This window comes from Piliocolobus tephrosceles, chromosome 5 (genome assembly GCF_002776525.5).
Source record: "Piliocolobus tephrosceles isolate RC106 chromosome 5, ASM277652v3, whole genome shotgun sequence".
NCBI classification, from domain to species: domain Eukaryota; kingdom Metazoa; phylum Chordata; class Mammalia; order Primates; family Cercopithecidae; genus Piliocolobus; species Piliocolobus tephrosceles.
In genome coordinates, this window is record NC_045438.1 from 83,047,314 (window position 1) to 83,065,854 (window position 18,541).

The 18,541-nt window shown below is 47.9% G+C and overlaps 1 protein-coding gene and 1 pseudogene across 1 annotated transcript in view; one reads left to right on the forward strand and one right to left on the reverse strand.

The window, feature by feature from the left end:
* The window catches only part of GABRR2 (gamma-aminobutyric acid type A receptor subunit rho2), a 70,056-nt gene that overhangs the window by 21,905 nt on the left and 29,610 nt on the right, over window positions 1–18,541 (forward strand). Inside the window, exon 3 of the mRNA XM_023205276.2 lies at window positions 5,558–5,664. Within this exon, the coding sequence (XP_023061044.1) occupies window positions 5,558–5,664 (107 nt within the window). The remainder of the gene's footprint in view (window positions 1–5,557; window positions 5,665–18,541) is intronic.
* Window positions 2,238–3,577, reverse strand: LOC111538075 (annotated as a pseudogene).

Genomic DNA, 18,541 nt, shown 5'->3' on the forward strand with positions numbered 1-18,541 from the left:
TTTTCTTTTTTTTTTTCCTGGAGACAGAGTCTTACTCTGTCACCCAGACTGGAGTACAACAGCACAATTTTAGCACACTGCAACCTCCACCTCTCAGGTTCAAGTGATTCTCATGCCTCAGCCTCCTGTGTAGCTGGGATTACAGATGTACGCTACCATGCCCAGCTAATTTCTGTAGTTTTAGTAGAGACAGGGTTTTGCCATGTTGGCCAGGCTAGTTTTGAACTCCTGGCCTGTGATCCACCTGCCTTGACCTCCCAAAGTGCTGGGATTACAGGTGTGAGCCACCATGCCTGGCCATACCACATTGTCTTTATTCAATCTGTCACTGATGAGCATTTAGGTTGATTCCATGTCTTTGCTATTGTGAATAGTATTGCAATGAACATGCATGTGTCTTTATGGAAAAACAACTTATATTCCTTTAGTTATATATCCAGTAATGGGATTGCTGGGTAGAATGCTAGTTCTGTTTTTAGCTTTTTGAGGAATCACAACACTGCTTGCCACAATGGTTGAACTAATTTATATTCCCACCAACAGTGTATAAACATTCTCTTTTCTCTGCAACCTCACCAGAATCTGTTATTTTTTGACTTTTTAATAATAGTGATTCTGACTGGTGTGAGATGGTATCTCATTGTGGTTTTGATTTGCACTTCTCTAATGATCAGTGTTATTGAGCATTTTTTCATATGCTTTTTGGCCGAGTGTATATGTCTTCTTTTGAAAAGCATCTGTTCATGTCCTTTGCCCACTTTTTTTCTTTTTTTGAGATGGAGTCTCGCTCTCATCTAGGCTGGAGTGCAGTGGCACGATCTTGGCTCACTGCAACCTCTGCCTCCCAGGTTCAAGTGATTCTTGTGCCTCAGCATCCCAAATAGCTGGGATTACAGGCACACACCACCACACCCAGCTAACTTTTGTTTAGTAGAGACAGGGTTTCACCATGTTGGCCAGGCTGGTCTTGAACTCCTGACATCAAGTGATCCGCCTGCCTCATCCTCTCAAAGTGATTCTCCTGCCTCAGGCTCTCAAAGTGCTGGAATTACAGGCATGAGCCACTGTGCCCACTTTTTGCCCACTATTTAATGCGGTTTGTTTTTTCTTGTAAATTTAAGTTCCTTATAGATGCTGGATATTAGATCTTTGTCAGATGCATAGCTTGCAAATATTTTCTCCCATTCTGTAGGGTGTCTATTTACTACGTGGATACTTTATTTTGTTGTGCAGAAGCTCTTAAGAAGATCCCATTTGTCAATTTTTGGTTTTGCCGCAGTTGCTTTTGGTGTCTTCATCATGAAATGTTTCCCACTTCCTATGTCCAGAATGGTATTGCCTAGGTTGTCTTCCAGGGTTTTTATAGTTTTGAGTTTTATACTTCAGTATTTAATCATCTTGAGTTGATTTTTGTATATGGTGTAAAAACCAGGTCCAATTTCAATCTTCTGCATCTGGCTAGCCAGTTCTCATAACACCATGTATTGAATGAGGAGTCCTTGTCTTATTGCTTATTTTTGTTGGCTTTGCATAAGATCAGATGGCTGTGGTGTGTAGCCTTATTTGTGGGCTCTCTATTCTGTTCCTTTGGTCTATGTGCCTGTTTTTATACCAGTACCATGCTGTTTGGGTTACCATAGCCTTGCAGTATTGTTTGAAGTCAGGTAATGTGATGCCTACAGCTTTGGGTTTTGTTTGTTTGTTTGTTTGTTTTCCCCTTAAGATTGCTTTGGCTATTCGGGCTTTTTGATTCTGTATGAATTTTTAAATTGTTTTTCTAGTTCTGTGAAGAACATCATCGGTAGTTTGATAGAAATAGCATTGAATCTATAAATAGTTTTAGGCAGTATGGCCGTTTTAATGATATTGAGTCTTCCTATCCATGAGCATGAAACGTATTTTCATTTCTTTGTGTCATGTCTGATTTTTTTTTTATCTAACAGCAATAGATTTATTAAGTATCCCTGAAAACATAAACACAAATCAGTAAAAAACAAATCCATAAAATGTCAGGCCTGGAGCTGCAATAAGACAGAGACAGGAGCAACACACACGTGGTCTAGGTGGGGAGGATGGGTGTAAATACGGCAGGAGGGTGGCAAGGGAGCCCTAGGGTGAGTGACAAGCTGGTGGGGGAAACCTGGGGATGCTGTCCACAGCAAGATGGCTCTGGAGGTCAGACACTGCTGGCCTTGGCCCCGGCTGCCACCTGCCCCTCACTCCAGCTGCAAACAGCTTCACTTGGGGCCCTGGGCCTCCAACTCCTCCTCCTCATCTTCAAACATCTCACCCTCCTAGGTGGTGGCATCCTGGTACTGCTGGTACTCGGACACCAGGTCATTCATGTTGCTCTCGGCCTCGGTGATCTCCATCTCATCCATGCCCTCGCTCATATACCAGTGTAGGAAGACCTTGCCCCGGAACATGGCCATGAACTGCTCCAAGATGCTTGAGCAGTTCCTGGATGCCTGTGCTATTGCCGATGAGGGTGGAGGACATCTTGAGGTTGAGGGGCGGGATGTCGCACACGTCCACCTTCATGTTGCTGGGGATCCACTCACGAAGTAGCTGTTGTTCTTGCTCTGGATGGATAACATCTGCTCATCTACCTCCTTCATGGACATGCGGCCCCGGAACATGGTGGCCACTGTCAGGTAGCAGCCGTGGCGCCGGTCGCAGGCAGTCATCATGTTCTTGGTGTCAAACATCTGCTGGATGAGCTCGGACACGGTCAGGGCCCGGTACTGCTGGCTGCCCGGGCTTCATGCCGGGCATGAAGAAGTGCAGGTGGGGGAAGGGCACCATGTTCACCACCAGCTTGTGCAGGTCCTCGTTGAGGTGGCCCGGGTAGCGCAAGGAGGTGGTGATCCCGCTCATGGTGGCCAACACCAGGTGGCAGAGGTCCCCATACGTGGGCGTGGCCAGCCTGAGGGTGCAGACGCAGATGTCATAGAGAACCTCCTTATCTATGTGGTAGGTCTCACCTGTATTCTCCACCAGCTGGTGGATGGACAGCGTGGGGTTGTAGGGCTCCACCACCGTGTCTGACACCTTGGGCAAGGGAACTACGCTGAAGGTGTTCATGATGCGGTCGGGATACTCCTCATGCACCTTGCTGATGAGTAGCGTGCCCATGCCCAAGGCTGTGCCCTCAGCCAGCAAGTGGGTCAGCTGGAAACCCTACAGTCGCAGTTCTCACATTCCTTCCGCACATCCAGGACGGAATCCACCAGCTCCGCACCCTCCGTGTAGTGACCCCTGGCCCAGTTGTTGCCGGCCCCACTCTGACCAAAGATGAAATTGTCAGGCCTGAAAAAATGTCTAAAAGGATGTCTAAAATGCCCCGAGTGGACACTGTCCATGGTCCCAGGCTCCAGGTCGACCAGAATGGCCCTAGGCACATACTTGTGAGAAGAGGCCTCGTTGAGCAGACGCTGATCCGCTCCAGCTGCAAGTCCGAGTCCCCCACGTAGTTGCCGCTGGGGTCTATGCCATGCTCATCACTGATGACTTCTCAGAACTTTGCCCCGATCTAGTAGCCGCACTGGCTGCCCTGTATGTGCATGATCTCCCTCATGCTGGACGCGTCTGGCACGTGGCTGCAGGCGGGCAGGGGGGCTGGGCTGGCTGCTGTCATCTCTGATTTCTTTGAGTAGTGTTTTGCAATTCTCATTGTAGAGATCTTTCACCTCCCTGGTTAGCTGTATTCCTAGGCATTTTATTCTTTTTGTGGCAATCATGAATGGGATTTCAACTCTGATTTGGCTCTAGGCTTGACCATTGTTGGTGTGTAGGAATGCTAGTGATTTTTTTACATTGCTTTTGTATCCCAAAACTTTGCTGAAGTTGTTCATCAGCTGAAGGAGTTTTTGGGCCAAAACTGTGAGGTTTTCTAGATATAGAATCACACCATCTGCAAATAAGGATAGTTTGACTTCCTCTCTTCCTATTTGGATGCCCTTCATTTTGTTCTCTTTCTTGATTGCCCTGGTCAGGACTTACAATACTATGTTGAATAGGAGTGGTGAGAGAGGGCACCCTTGTCTTGTGCTGGTTTTCAAGGGGAATGTTTCCAGCATTTGCCCATCTAGTATGATGTTGGCTATGGGTTTGTCATAGATGTCTCTTACTATTTTGAAGTATGTTTCTTTAATACCTAGTTTATTCAGAGTTTTTAATATGAAGGAGTGTTGAACTTTATCGAAAGCCTTTTGTGCATCCATTGAGATAATAATGTGGCTTTGTCTTTAGTTTTATGTGATGAATCACATTTATTGATTTGCATATGTTAAACCAACCTTGCATCCTGGGGTTGAAGCCTACTTGATCGTGGTGGATTCACTTTTTGATGGGCTGCTGGATTCGGTTTGCAAATATTTTGTTGAGGATTGTTTGCCTCAATGTTCATCAATGATAGTGGCCTAAATCTTTCTTTTTTTTGTTGTGTCTCTGCCAGGTTTTGGTATCAGGATGATGCTGGCCTCATAGAGTGAACTGGGGAGGAGTCCTGCCTCCTCAATTTTTTGGAATAGTTTTAGTAGGAATGGTACCAGCTCCTCTTTGTACATCTGGTAGAATTTGACTGTGAACACATCAGGTCCTGGGGTTTTTTTTCTTTGTATATCTGGTAGAATTTGGCTGTGAATACATCAGGTCCGGGTTTTTTTTTTTTTTTTGGTTGGTAGGCTATTCATTATTGATTCAACTTCGGAGCTCATTATTGGTCTATTCAGGGAATCAATTTCTTCCTGGTTCAATATTTGGTATGGGATATGTATGTGTTCAGGAATTTATCCATCTCTTCTAGGTTTTCTAGTTTGTGTACATAGAGTTGTTCATGGTAGTCTCTGATGGTTATTTGTATTTCTGTGGGGTCAGTGGTAACATCCCCTCTGTCATTTTTTTTTTTTTTTTTTTTTTTTTTGGCGACAGAGTCTCACTCTATCGCCCAGGTGGCACAATCTCCACTCACTGCAACCTCCACCTCCTTGGTTCAAGTGATTCTTGTGCCCTAGCCTCCCGAGTAGCTGGGACTACAGGTGCGTGCCACCATGCCCAGCTAATTTTTGTATTTTTAGTAGAGATGGGGTTTCACCTTGTTGGCTAGGCTGGTCTCAAACTCCTGACCTCAAACAATCCACCCACCTCAGTTTCTCAAAGTGCTGGGATTACAGGGTGAGCCTCTGCACCCAGCTCCCTTTGTCATTTCTAATTGTGTTTATGTTGATCTTCTCTCTTTTCTTCTTTATTAGTCTAGCTAGCAGCCAATCCAACCGTTTTCATCCAGTTATAGCCTTTACTAAGGTAGAATGCTGTCCTGCCCAGGAGGGCATCCACTTTCGGAAGGCTCTGGAAGAATCTGATCCTCAGGTCAGTCTACCTGTGAGGATCTGGGGTGTGCGTGGAGGGTCCTTCAGCCCTCCTCCTCCCCTGGGCCAAGAAGGAGAATGGAGAAAAGGTGCCTAACAGGTAGATCTTGCAGGGAGTAATTGCCCAAATCATCTCACTCAATGCATTGATGAGCCGATGGAAAATAGTTTCTTGCTTGTCTTCACAGTCACTTATATAAGAAGAACCTTGATGTGACCAAGATCCGGAAGGGAAAGCCTCAGCAACTTCTCAGAGTGGACGAGCACGACTTCAGCATGAGGCCCGCCTTTGGAGGTAGGAATGTCCATCCTTTGTGCCAGGTGGGATGTTGGCCCCAGGGATGTGAGGTGCCGCCCTCTCTGGCTCCCTCTGGCACAGCCCTTCCTCAGACGCTGCAATTTTTTGAGTTTACCACTCAGATAAACCTGACTCCACTTTCTGAGTCCCTAAATTTCCCAAGGAGCAAAGAGCAGGAAGTGGTGGAGAGGGCCGTTGACTAAAGAGGGCCCGCCAGTGACTAAGCCATTTACACTCACAAAGGAGATGGGCCCTGCGGCTGCCAACTCTTTTGTCCTACAAAAATAAGAGCAGGCAGGGGAATCAGGACACAAAATAGCTCCTCTGTCATTTTTATAGAGGAAGAGGCCATGAAGGCAGAGGTGCCCAGGATCCTCAAAAGCCCTAGCATGGCCCTGCCTCTGCACTATTTTGGCGCATGTGTGTGTGTCTGGGTGAGGGTGGAATTCCAAACAAGGCATTGTAACTTTGTGGCCATGACTGGCTGGGAGTTTACTGTTTTGATGGAGTCACCTGTTTTCCAAAGCAGCAACAACAGCTTAACTTATTACAAAGACTCCTCGCACACCTGCCCCCAAACGTGCTCTGCTACTCTTGGGGACAGGGAGGGGAGGCATGGCCAGTGACTGTCCTTCCCAGGAACTAGAGAAATGCTATGGCGAAGGGGGACAATGTCTTAGTCAGTTCCGGCTTTCACACAAAACGCCATAGGCTGGGTGGCTTATAGACAATGGAAACGTATTTCTCATGGTTCCAGAGGCCGGAAGTAAGATCAAAGTGCCGACAGGTTCCATGTGTGGTGAGGTCCCACTTTCTGTTCATCTGTTCACAGACGGTGCCTTCTCACTGTAACCTCACATAGTGGGTGGGGCAAGGCAGTTCTCTGGGGCCTTTTGTTTTCCTTTGAGACAGAGTCTCCCTCTGTCGCCCAGGCTGGAGTGCAGTGGCACTGTCTCCTCTGCTCACTGCAAGCTCTGCCTCCCGGGTTCACGCCATTCTCCTGCCTCAGCCTCACAAGTAGCTGTGACTACAGGCGCCCACCACCACGCCCAGCTAATTTTTTTGTATTTTTAGTAGAGACAGGTTTCACCACGTTAGCCAGGACGGTCTCGATCTCCTGATCTCGTGATCCATCCGCCTTGGCCTCCCAAAGTGCTGGATTATAGGCACGAGCCACTGCGCCCAGCCTGTGGCCTTTTTTATAAGAGCACTAATCCCACTGGTGAGGGCTCCACCCTTAGGATCTCATCACCTTCCAAAGGGCCCACTTCCTAGTACCATCCCATTGCGGATTAGGATTGCAACATACGCATTTAGCAGGGACATAAACATTCAGGCCGTAGCAGCTGGGAAAGGAGTCAGTCATCTGCTCTGACTAGGCAGAGAGTGGGGTAAGAGTAGCAGAATGTATGAGATCCCTGGGCCAACTTTTCTCTCCTCTTGGGGAAACTGAGGCCCCAAGAATTTCAGCTGATGAACCTTGGCCAAGACAGACCCAGGCGGGCTGGCTTTTCTTTCTCCCTTTTCTCTGCCCTTGAGCCTCTAGTAGGTCCCATCGTTCTGGGGCAGTAAAAAAGGAGCGGCGGTGACCCCCAGGCAGGTCACCAATCCTTTGAGCCTCCATTTATTTGTTTATAAAATGGGGAGAGTAATCCCCACGTATGGGGTTCTGTCCAGATTAAACATGATAATGTATGTAAAGCCCCTGATAGACATTTGTTCCTGTCCCCTCTGAAAAACCCAGCTGTCAGATCTTCCTCTTGTGTGACTGTTAAGGGATTAAGAAATTAATTTATCCCAGAGGCCTATGCATTTTAAAAGGCCTCAAAGCCTCCCACTAAATTCCCTGAGCTCTGACACCTGCTAAGCAGGAGAAAAGCAGGTGGCAGATTACAGGCCTGTGACTCATCTCCCTCCCAACTGCAACCTGATTGACGCCCACGGAAGGTCAAGAAGAGGTCACAATATTTCTGGTAGCTCTTGGGTTTCCTCGGGGGTTTGTCATGGGCAAGCCTGCCAAGGAATTTTACAAAAATAAACTTATACTAATAAGCAGCTTTAAAATAGCTGCATCTGCTCCAGGAAGTCTCAGCAAGTCGTCCCCAAAAGCGGGAAGCTCCACTTTTCTTACCCAGCAACGGTTGAGAGTACAGAGGGCTACAGTGGCTAGGAATCGCAATAACCAACAATAACATGCATGACAACTACCACTTTTTTTTTTTTTTTGAGACAGAGTTTCACTTTGTCGCCTAGGCTGGAGTGCAGTGGCGCAATCTCAGCTCACTGCAACCTCTGCCTCTCAGGTTCAAGTGATTCTCCTCCCTCAGCCTCCTGAATAGCTGGGATTGCAGGCATGCGCCACCATGCCTGGCTAATTTTTTTGTATTTTTAGTAAAGACAGGGTTTCACTGTGTTGGCCAGGCTGGTCTTGAACTCCTGACCTCAACTGATCCACCCGCCTCAGCCTCCCGCACCCAGACACACACAAATGTGCCAAAATAGTGCAGAGGCAGGGCCATGCTAGGACTTTTGAGGATCCTGGGCACCTCTGCCTTCACGGGCCGCTTCCTCTATAAAAATGACAGAGGAGCTATTTTGTGTCCTGATTAAGTAGTGTGCCCTGGTTAGAACCTCCAGGGGCACAGGGTTTCTCCTCCTTTTGTTAGAAGAAATGCTGCAATTCTGATTTTTATTTATTTTATTTTATTTATTTGAGACAGGGTCTCACTCTGTTGCCCAGTCTGGAGTGCAGTGGCAGGATCAGAGCTTACTGCAGCCTCAACTGTCCGGGCTCAGGTGATCCTTCCACCTCAGCCTCCTGAGTAGCTGGACCCAGGAAGTTGTGTGCCTGGGGCCCACAACAAAATGTTTTTGCTTTATCTTAAAATAAGAAAAACAAAGTGCTGGGATTACAGGCATATGCCACTGTGCCCAGCCACAACTACCACTTTCATAGTGAGTTTTTCTGTATGCCAGACACCATTCTAATCAAGGTACATATATATAATCTTATTTTAATCCTCTCATCAATTCTATGAAGTAGATACTATTATTGTACCCAGATGAGGAAACTGAGGCACAGAGAGGTGAAGTAAATGTCCCAGGTCAGCAGAGATTGGACCCCCCCCCTCCGCCGCCCCGAGCTGGGTCCCTTTCTTGTCTCCTACTTGCATGTCTCGAGGCAGAGCTGACATACCCATTAGGTGGCATAAGCACACTGCCTGGGGCCCACAACAAAATGTTTTTGCTTTATCTTAAAATAAGAAAAATAAACTGTTAAGCAGAAGTTGTTTTAATATATACTATTAATATGTTCATCATTAAACCAACACAATCGTAAAATATGCTTTTTTGATTTTTTTTTTTTTTTTATAGAGGAAGAGGCACATGAAGTAAAAGTGCCCAGGGTCCTCAAAAGTCATAATGTGGCCGTTCCTCAGTGTGGTCTTTTGTGGGTGTGCACTGGGTGTGGGTGCTATTCCCAACAACATGTTGTACCTTTTTACCCAAGTCTGGTGATGCTATCAGGAGCCTGGGCCATCACCTGGTCAGTACCTTCAGTATGTAGAAGAAGAGCCTGGGGTCCCAGGAGTTGGGTGATGGCCACAGAACAGCCAGAAGCAGAACTTAGGTTTCTTTTTTTTTTTTTTTTTTTTTGAGACAGAGTCTCGCTCTGTCGCCCAGGCTGGAGTGCAGTGGCCGGATCTCAGCTCACTGCAAGCTCCGCCTCCCCGGTTTACGCCATTCTCCTGCCTCAGCCTCCCTAGTAGCTGGGACTACAGGCGCCTGCCACCTCGCCCGGCTAGATTTTTGTATTTTTTAGTAGAGACGGGGTTTCACCGTGTTAGCCAGGATGGTCTTGATCTCCTGACCTCGTGATCCGCCCGTCTCGGCCTCCCAAAGTGCTGGGATTACAGGCTTGAGCCACTGCGCCCGGCCCAGAACTTAGGTTTCTTTTGTGACATCAGCTGCAAAACCGAAAGCCTTATGAAAATGCTCCCACCAGGAGCTAGCTCTCAGGAATGGCAGATGAAATCCTGCCACGTTCCCAGAAACCCTGACTCTGAGCAGAATGCTGCAACACACCACAGTCCCCATCAGGCTGCTCCTTCCTCAAGCCAATTCCAGGAGCAAAGTGGACTTCTTGAGGTTTGACCACTGCATCTTCTGGGCCCTTCTGCGGGGCCCTCCAGAGTGTGGAGGGTCAGGACGGCTCCCTGCCCCTGCCTGGGTAAGCTTCTGACCCTGGGCAGGGCTCTGACTTTGGAGGAGTTGCTAGGGAAAGAGGCATCACCTTCCATAGAAGTCAAGATCTCAGCCACACAGCATAGGTGGGGGCCACTCCTCCTTCCTTCCAGCCTCCTCCCCATGGCAGTTGGTCCTCTGGGCCCTTCTGATCTCCTGCAGGGCTTTCCTGGATGCCCAGATGTCACTTGGATGAAATGGGGGGAGGAGAGCACATAGTGAGGTACCAGGGCTCCCTGCCTCCATGAGCCCATAAATAAGACACCCAGAGTTCTGGCCAGTCAGGCAAGATGGGATGATTGCAGGAACAATGATCTTTATAACCTGTACCCTATGGGAGCATCTGAAGATGGCTTAGCGACAAGAAACCTTCCCTGCAGGTGCTCCTGGGTGTCCCCATTTCACTCAGCGCCTCATGGGCAGGTCTCTGTGAGAAAGGAGGCTGCACAGACAGCACATAGGTGACTCTGTGCAGGTGGTAGAAGGTGTCTCATTCCCTGGAAGCAGCCCCTGACAGGCTTCTAGTTAGAAGTAGAAACTGGGCCCAACCCACCCAAAGTACAGGCCCAGCCTAACACCCCCTTCCAGTAGCACGCGCCACACTAAGCAGGTCATTTGAGCGATGATGTCCCTCAATAGCCTCAATACTGTTGTGGACTACGTCCTCATTCCCATCTTATTTCTCTAAGAGGGGCTTCCTGTAGAATGGTGTTTTAAAGTAGTTGATAGAGGCTGGGTGTGGTGGCTCACGCCTGTAATCCCAGCTCTTTAGGGGGTTGAGGTGGGTGGATCACTTGAGGCTAGGAGTTTGAGACCAACCTGTCCAAAACGGTGAAAACCTTCTCTATTAAAAATACAAAAATTTGCCTGGTGTGGTGGCACACGCCTGTAGTCCCAGCTACTTGTGTGGCTGAGGCATGAGAATTGCTTGAACTCAGGAGGTGGAGGTTGCAGTGAGCCAAGATTGCACCACTGGGCTCAATTGCTCCAGCCTGGGCAACTGAGTGAGACTCTGGCTCAAAAACAACAACAAAAAGTTGTCATGCTCAGTCTATACCCCAGACCAATTAAATCAGAATCTCTGGGGGTGGGACTCAAACACCAAGTTTTTAAACAAAATATTTTTAAAAAAATTAAAAGTAGTTGATAGAGAAGAATCAGCTTAGGACTAGATACCCCTTGGGTGACCTTTTTAGTCTAGAAAGAGAAAAGATTAAAAATCTGTCAGCTTCCTAATAATCCCATGGATCAGTTGAAACAAAAATACCTTGTCTAAGCAACCAGCTGTTTGATTAGGTAGTGTGCCCTGGTTAGAACCTCCAGGGGCACAGGGTTTCTCCTCCTTTTGTTAGGAGAAATGCTGCAATTCTGATTTTATTTTATTTTATTTATTTGGACAGGGTCTTGCTCTGTTGCCCAGTCTGGAGTGCAGTGGCAGGATCAGAGCTTACTGCAGCCTCAACTGTCCAGGCTCAGGTGATCCTTCCACCTCAGCCTCCTGAGTAGCTGGGGCTACAGGCGTGCACCAACATGCCTGGATAATTTCTTACATTTTGTGTACAGATAGGTTTTCACCATGTTGCCCAGGTTGGTCTCGAACTCCTGGGCTCAAGTGATCTGCCTGCCGTATGAGTATGAGCCACTGTGCCCAGCCCTGATTTTCTTTTAAATTTCATTTTTAAAATTGTGGTGAAATACATAATATAAAATTGAACCTTTTGACCATTTTTGAGTGTACAGTTCAGTGACATTAAGTATATTCACATTGTTACACAACTATCACCTGCATCCATCTCCAGAACTTTTTTCATCTTTCCAAATAGAAACTCTATATTCATTAAACAAGAATTCCCTATTTCTTTCTCACCCCTCCAGCCCCTGGCAACCACCATTCAACTTTCTGTCTCCATAATTGACTATTCTAACTACTTCATATAGGAATTATACTACTTTGGACTGGCTTTTATGACTGGCATACTTCATCTAGTATAATGTCTTCAAGGTACATGTTGTAGCATGTGACAGAATTTCCTTTTATTAAAGGCTGAATATTCCTCTTTATGTCTACCACATTTTGTGTATCCATTTATTTGTGTTGTTTCTTCTTTTTGGCTATTGTGAATAGTGCTGCTATGAACACGGATGTGCAAATATCTGTTCAAGGCTCTACTTTTGATTCTTTTGGAAACATACCCAGAAGTGGGATTGCTAGATCATATAGCAATAGATGAGCACATATATATATATATATATATATATATATATTTTTTTTTTTTTTTTTTTTTTTGAGAAACCACCATGCTGTTTTCCACAGTGGCTGCACCATTTTACACTTCCACCACCACAATGCTGATTTTTAATTCAAACTGCATAGATGGGAGGTACGGAAGGGATATAGTGTCATCATGGAGTCTTTTGAAATATATCCAAGGAGCTCATCAAAATGGCCAGAAAAAAATGGAGACAACAAAGTTCAGATTCTCCAACCAAAATGGTTTTGTTCATAAGACACATATGTATTTTTTGAGCTGCTTCTATGTGTTGGGCAGTCCTTGGCCCTATGGACCCAGTAGGGAGCAAGACAGACACAGTCCTTGGAGTTTATGCTTTAGTTGGAAGACCAGTTTAATGAAATCCTCATGTGGAGATGTCAAATTGTGAGGACCACTGGGAAGAAAAGGCTGGGGAGCTGTTGGGGTACACAGCGGCTTTCTGATCAGGGGCACAAGGAAAGGGCGGCCCTGGGGAAGAGCTGCCCTTGCCTGGGAAGTTCATACTATTGGAACTGTTTTTACATTAAATTACTTTGCACAAAATGAAATATTGTTCTCAAGAAGCTGACGGTCTACTGGGGGGAAACAGATAAATGATGAAGTGCTATCAAGTATGACAGAAGTGATGTAGGGTGTCTACCGATGGAGTAGGAGAAAGGAGGGAATGGTCAGTTCTGCCCAGAGAGGAGATCACAGAAGCTTGCATCCAGGCGGTGACACTTGCAGTGAGTCTGGAAGGATACCCAGTGGGTGAGCACCAGCGGTGAGAAGGCAGGAAGAAGGATACACCCCGGAGCAGGAAGCAGTGCAGTGTCAGGGGGCAGGAGCAGGTCCACGTGGCTGGATTATGTCTAGTGTATGCGTGTGTAGACAGGAGGGAGTGCAGGGCAGGGGCGTACCAAGAGAAGGTTGGAGCAAGGGGCAGCGCTGCTCTGGGAGGGCTTTGCTGAGTTCAGACTCTTGGCAGCACAGCCTAAGCTGAGGAGCAACAGGATGCGTCTTGGGCTTTAGGAAGCTTACTGTGGACCTGCATGGAGGAGGCTAGAGGGGCTGAGGATGGATGCAGGGCACGGGCTGGACCCTTCAGGGATGCTCCAGGCTACAGCTGATGAGGAGCTGAGCTAAGACCACAGAAAAAAGTGGAGGGACCTGAGAGATGCTACGGAGGGAAGAGAGCCAGGTCTTAGTAGCCCACAGAATCAGAGGAACCTGGGGCACCTCCTGAGTGTGTGACCTGGGTGAGGCCATTCACTGAGATAGAGCACTGAGGAAAAGCAATGGCGAAAGGATATAGTAACAGGAAGCAGCTGGCGTGCTCCAAGGGGTCATTGAAGAGAGCCTAGTGAAGGTGCATTTACAGAGGCATGGGCAGGGTCAAGGGAAACTAGCAGCTGTGGCAAAACCCGAGAGGCTGCAAAGACTATGGAGCCATTGTCAGGCTGGGCCTGAGCGTGAGAGGAGGAAGCAGTTACCTGGGCCTGGAAAAGAGCTGTAGCTGTCAGAAAAAGCTGCCCGATGGGAGCTGTGGCCTTCAAAAGGAGGACATAGCCCGTAGCTGGGCCAACGGTGATGCAGGAGAAGCCATTCCCCTCATCTTCCTCCTTCCTTCCAGTACCTCCTGCCTTCTGATACTGACTGGCACCTTCATTGGCAGAACAAAGCAGGAGGTGGAGGGCAAGGACCTGTTGTCGGTGGCAGCCTCAGACTCAGGCAAGTGGGGCCCTGCTCGGGCCACACACACGGCTCAGTGTCGAGTCTGTGGGGCCCAGGGGAGATTGCTCACCTGCTGTTCCTGCCCTTCTCAGCCACACTCGGGTACTGGGCCCCAGGATCACTGTCTACACAGCCCGAGCCCACCTCCAGGGCCTGTGCATGCCTCTTCTCCAGGCAAGCCCCCGAGGGCACTGTTGCATTGCCTGTGCCAACCCCTGGTCCTGAGAGGTGGCCGGGGATGGTTGTTTCAAGGGGTGTGAATGGCTTAAATATGTGGACAGGGTGACTACATGCATGCACAGAGGTTCTTCCCTGTGCAGGGACCTGCTGTGGCAGGAAAAGAAGAAAGACAGCTCATGGGCTGGGCCCAGTCTCCCTGTGCTGCCACACACCAGCCTGTAATTCCATGGAGTCTGCAAGTTCTGAAGCTGGGCTGAGCCATTCTCAGCTGATAGGAAGGTGTGTTTGTCAAAACAGCAGGATGGGGGTATACATCATTTTACAGTTTGTTTTTAGAGACAGGGTCTCTAAAATGCTGATGGGCCTCATGGGAGGTGTTTGGGCCATGGAGCTCCACTTGGCATTGGTTTTTCTCTTGGCAGTAAGTCGAGTGAGTTCTCACTCTCAAGAGACTGGATTATTTCTCTCAGGAATGAAAGAGTTCCCATAAGAGCAGGTTGTTATAAGGCAAGGTTGTGCCTTGGTCCCTGCACACACCCACTTCCCCTTCTGCTTCTCTGCTATGTTGTGACGCGGCACGAGGCCCTCACCAGAAGCCAAACAGATGTGGGTGCCATGCTCTTGGACTTTCTGGCCACCAGAATCATGAGCTAAATATACTTCTTTTCTTTATTACCCAGCCTCAGGTATTCTGTTATAGCAACACAAAATGAACTAAGACAAAGCCCTTGTTGATTTTGCCCTCCTCCTCACCCCTCCCCTTCCAGATCCATCAAGTTATATCAATCCATCCGTCAGACTGTAATTCAGATCTGCCCCTTATTCCCCCGCTCTGGCGTGGCCCCCATCCCTTATACCCATGTTCTCCACATGATCTTGGAGGGTGAAGGAATCCTAGCTGCACCCTCTCTGACAAAATCTTATCCTTAGTATTTAATTTAAATCATAATTAATTCAAATTCAAATTAAATTCTCTCTTTAGGGAATGATAAAGTTGAAAATATTGCCATCCCCCAACACCATGGCCTTAATCTTCCAGCATCACCTCTGGCTCTGCCATATCTCCTAGGCAGGTTCACTTTCCAAATACCCCTTCCTCAGCACTGCTCCCTCTGAAGCTTCAGGGCTTCCCCTGTTCTATAGGATGCAACGCAGCTGGATCTCAATACCTCTCCTCAGCCTGGCCCACTGCCTCCTCTGCTCACTTCCTCTCTCCTCCCAGACAAGGCTTCTTCTCTCCTAGCATGCTCTCTGGCCCTGCACATCTGTGCTTCTTTCTGCCTGTGAGCATTTGTTCACAGCATCCCACTGCACAGTCTTGCTTCTTCTGATGGACTCACCATGCCTACAGCCCAGCTTAATCTCTTTCCTCTTACATGAAGCATCTCTCGGCTGTTTTGAACTCAGTATATGACTTTTTCCTTTGATATCATTGATTCATTCTTTCATTTACTTATTGATTAATTAGTTTGTTCACAGTGTAGTGATTGAAAACATTAGCTGGGCACGGTGTCTTACACCTGTAATCCCAACACTTTGGGAGACTGAGGCGGGAGGATCGCTTGAAGCTGGAATTTGAAACCAGCCTGGGCAACACAGTGAGACCTGTACTATTTACAAAAAAATAATTTTTAAAAATTAGCTGAGCTTGGTGGTGCACATCTGCAGTCCTAGCCACTTGGGAGGTTGAGGTGGGAGGATCACTTGAGCCCAGGAGTTCAAGACTTGCAGCGAGCTATCTGTACTTCAGCCTGGGCAACAGTGTAAGATGCTGTCTCTAAAAATAAAAATAAAAAAACATGGACACTGGGTTTCTGGTTATCTACTCCTGCATAATAAGCCATCCTAAGACAATGACTTAAAATAACAGGCATTTATTTATTTGCTCACAAATTGGATTGACTGGGCTCAGCTGTGCCATTCTCACTGGGGCTGTCACGCAGTTGTAGTCAGATGGTGGCAGCTGATGGGGTCCTCTCGAAGGTGTTTTCATGCTTGCGTCTGCTGCCTGGGCTGGGAAGACCGCAAAGCTGGGACTCCTCAGGCATCCTGGCATCATCCCCCCTGCTCTCTCTCACTGGTTTCCTCCTTTTCCATTCTCTGGTTCCCCGCTCTGATCCCCTCTAACCCTCCCTTTTTTGTCTCCGCCCCGCCCCCCATCCCAGTGCTTTTCCCTATTGGTCCTCCCGCCTCTGGTTTCTCTGTGATCTCCGTGGCAGCTGAAGAGAAACCAGCATGTGGAAGTTTGCAGCCATCATCATTCCTGCTAAATTCTGTCCATCAAATTGATCACCAAATTCCACCTAGGTTCAAGGGGAGGGAACTAAACCTCTTCTCTTGCTAGGAGTGTTAAAGAATTTGCAGAGGTGTTTGAAAACCATCACACGGAGGCAATACTACCCTGGAAAGTCCAAATCTCAGCTCTGTCTCTCATTGTGTGGCCTCAGGCATGTTCTTGAGCCTCTCTGTTCCTTAATTGCCTCATAAAGTAGGGATAATAATAGTACCTCCTGCAGAGGGGAGTTCTTAGAATTAAGTGATAATGCGTGTGACATCTCTAGCACAGTACATGGCATATAGGAAGTTCTCAGTAAACAATATTTGTATTTATTAAAAATGTTCTGCATAACACAGGGCAGTGATTAAGCGCAGGGCTCTGGACGTAGACCACTGGGGATCAGCTCATGGCTGTGCCCCCCTCTAGCTGGGGACTCAGTCACTTTCTAATCCTCAAGTCGTCACGTGTGGAATGGGGGTGATATCAGCACCCACCTTAGCCAGCCATTGTGAGAATGGACTCAGATGTCCCACTGGAAGCACTTAGTGCAGCCCGGCCAGCGCAGCCAGTGTGTGCGAGGCGGCGATGGGGATGGGGGTGCACGCAGCACTGCAAAGGCTCCAGCCAAAAACATGACAAAGACACGGGCCCTGCTCCTGAGGAGCCAGTGGCCTGTGCCTTCTTGACACAGCTCATGGCTCTCTGAGGACCTTAGGGCAAAGACTTGCACTGCTTCTTAGGTTTCCACCTGGTTGCTTCTCCAGCTGGACTGTCTCCAATGTGATGCTTTCTAAAGGAACTTTCTAGGGTCATTCTGTCACACAACTTTTACCTCGCTGGCTACTTTAGCACCCAAGTGTGCTGCATTTGGAGTGCCCAGATTGTGAGCAGAGACCCTCGTACTCCCTTGACTCTCCTGGTGCTTTATTCTGTGGCCTCTTCCCTAGAGGAGGTTTGACCCCTGGACTTCCAAGTCATAGAAGCCTGGGCAGCAGGGCCCCAGTTGCCGCTCCTCTGGCCCCACCAAGGTTCACGGAGCTGACTCAGAGCAAGGGCACTGGCTCACTTTGGGGCAGCAACCTCCTTTCTGAGCTGCTTCTTGGACTCCCTGGCTCTGCCTCCCTGCCTTCCCCACACTGGGTGAGGTTAGTGTTTCACTGCTACAATTTAGGAGAAATGGGATGGGGTACAGGAGCTGGAGAGAAGCTGGCCTTCTGGGGTTCCCTCGGGCTTCTTCCCAGGGGCTTCTACCCTTGAAGGAGGGGACGCCTCTGACCCTTCCCCAGCTTCCCTCTGGAACACAAGCCCTAACCTGACACCATGATGCGCTCCTGCTTGCTCCTTCCATTAAAATTAAACTTCCCTCCCCATCCTGTGTCCCACACAGCCCCTCCTCTGCAGCCACCCACCCTCGTGGCAGTCTCCTTCCTCTGCCTGGTACTTAATGACCCCATCCGAGTGGAGGTGACCATCGCGGTCGCTATGCTTTGAAGGACAGGGCTGCTGGGCAGTGGGGCAGGGCTGGGTCCCACTAGACAGGTCTGTCATAGTTTTTTTTTCATTTTGTTTTCTGCTTTGAGGTATAATTAACAAGTAAAAATTGTATATATTTAAGGTACACAATTTGATGCCTTGATATGCATATATATTATAAAATCATCACAAAAATGCTAATAAATATATCACCTCACATAGTTACCATTTTCTTTTGTGATGAGAATACTTAAGGTCTACCCTCTTAGCAAATCCCAACTATTCAATACAGTGTTGTTAATTACAGTCACATTGCTGTACATTGGATCACCAGAACTTATTCACCTTGCATAACTGAAACTTGTACACTTTAGTCAGTATCTCCTCATTTTCTTCATCTTCGAGTCCCTGGCAACCACTGTTCTACTCTCTGCTTCTGTGAATTTGACTATTTTAGATTCCACATCTAAGTGTGATCATGCAATATTTAGATAGGCCAAATTTAAGCAATTGGCCGGATATTCCCTGGAGATCTCTTGTAGGCATTGCAAAACATTTAGGCAATAGGAGTTGAGTCAGAGATAGGCCCAGGAGGAAGACTGTCATTGGTTTTAGGGTGAGAGTTGGTTGTTTGGGGTGGCGGGTGGGGAGCTGAGTGTCTGCAGAGAAGAGAAAGGGCCCAAGGCCCTTGAGAGGGAGAGGAGGAGTGGGG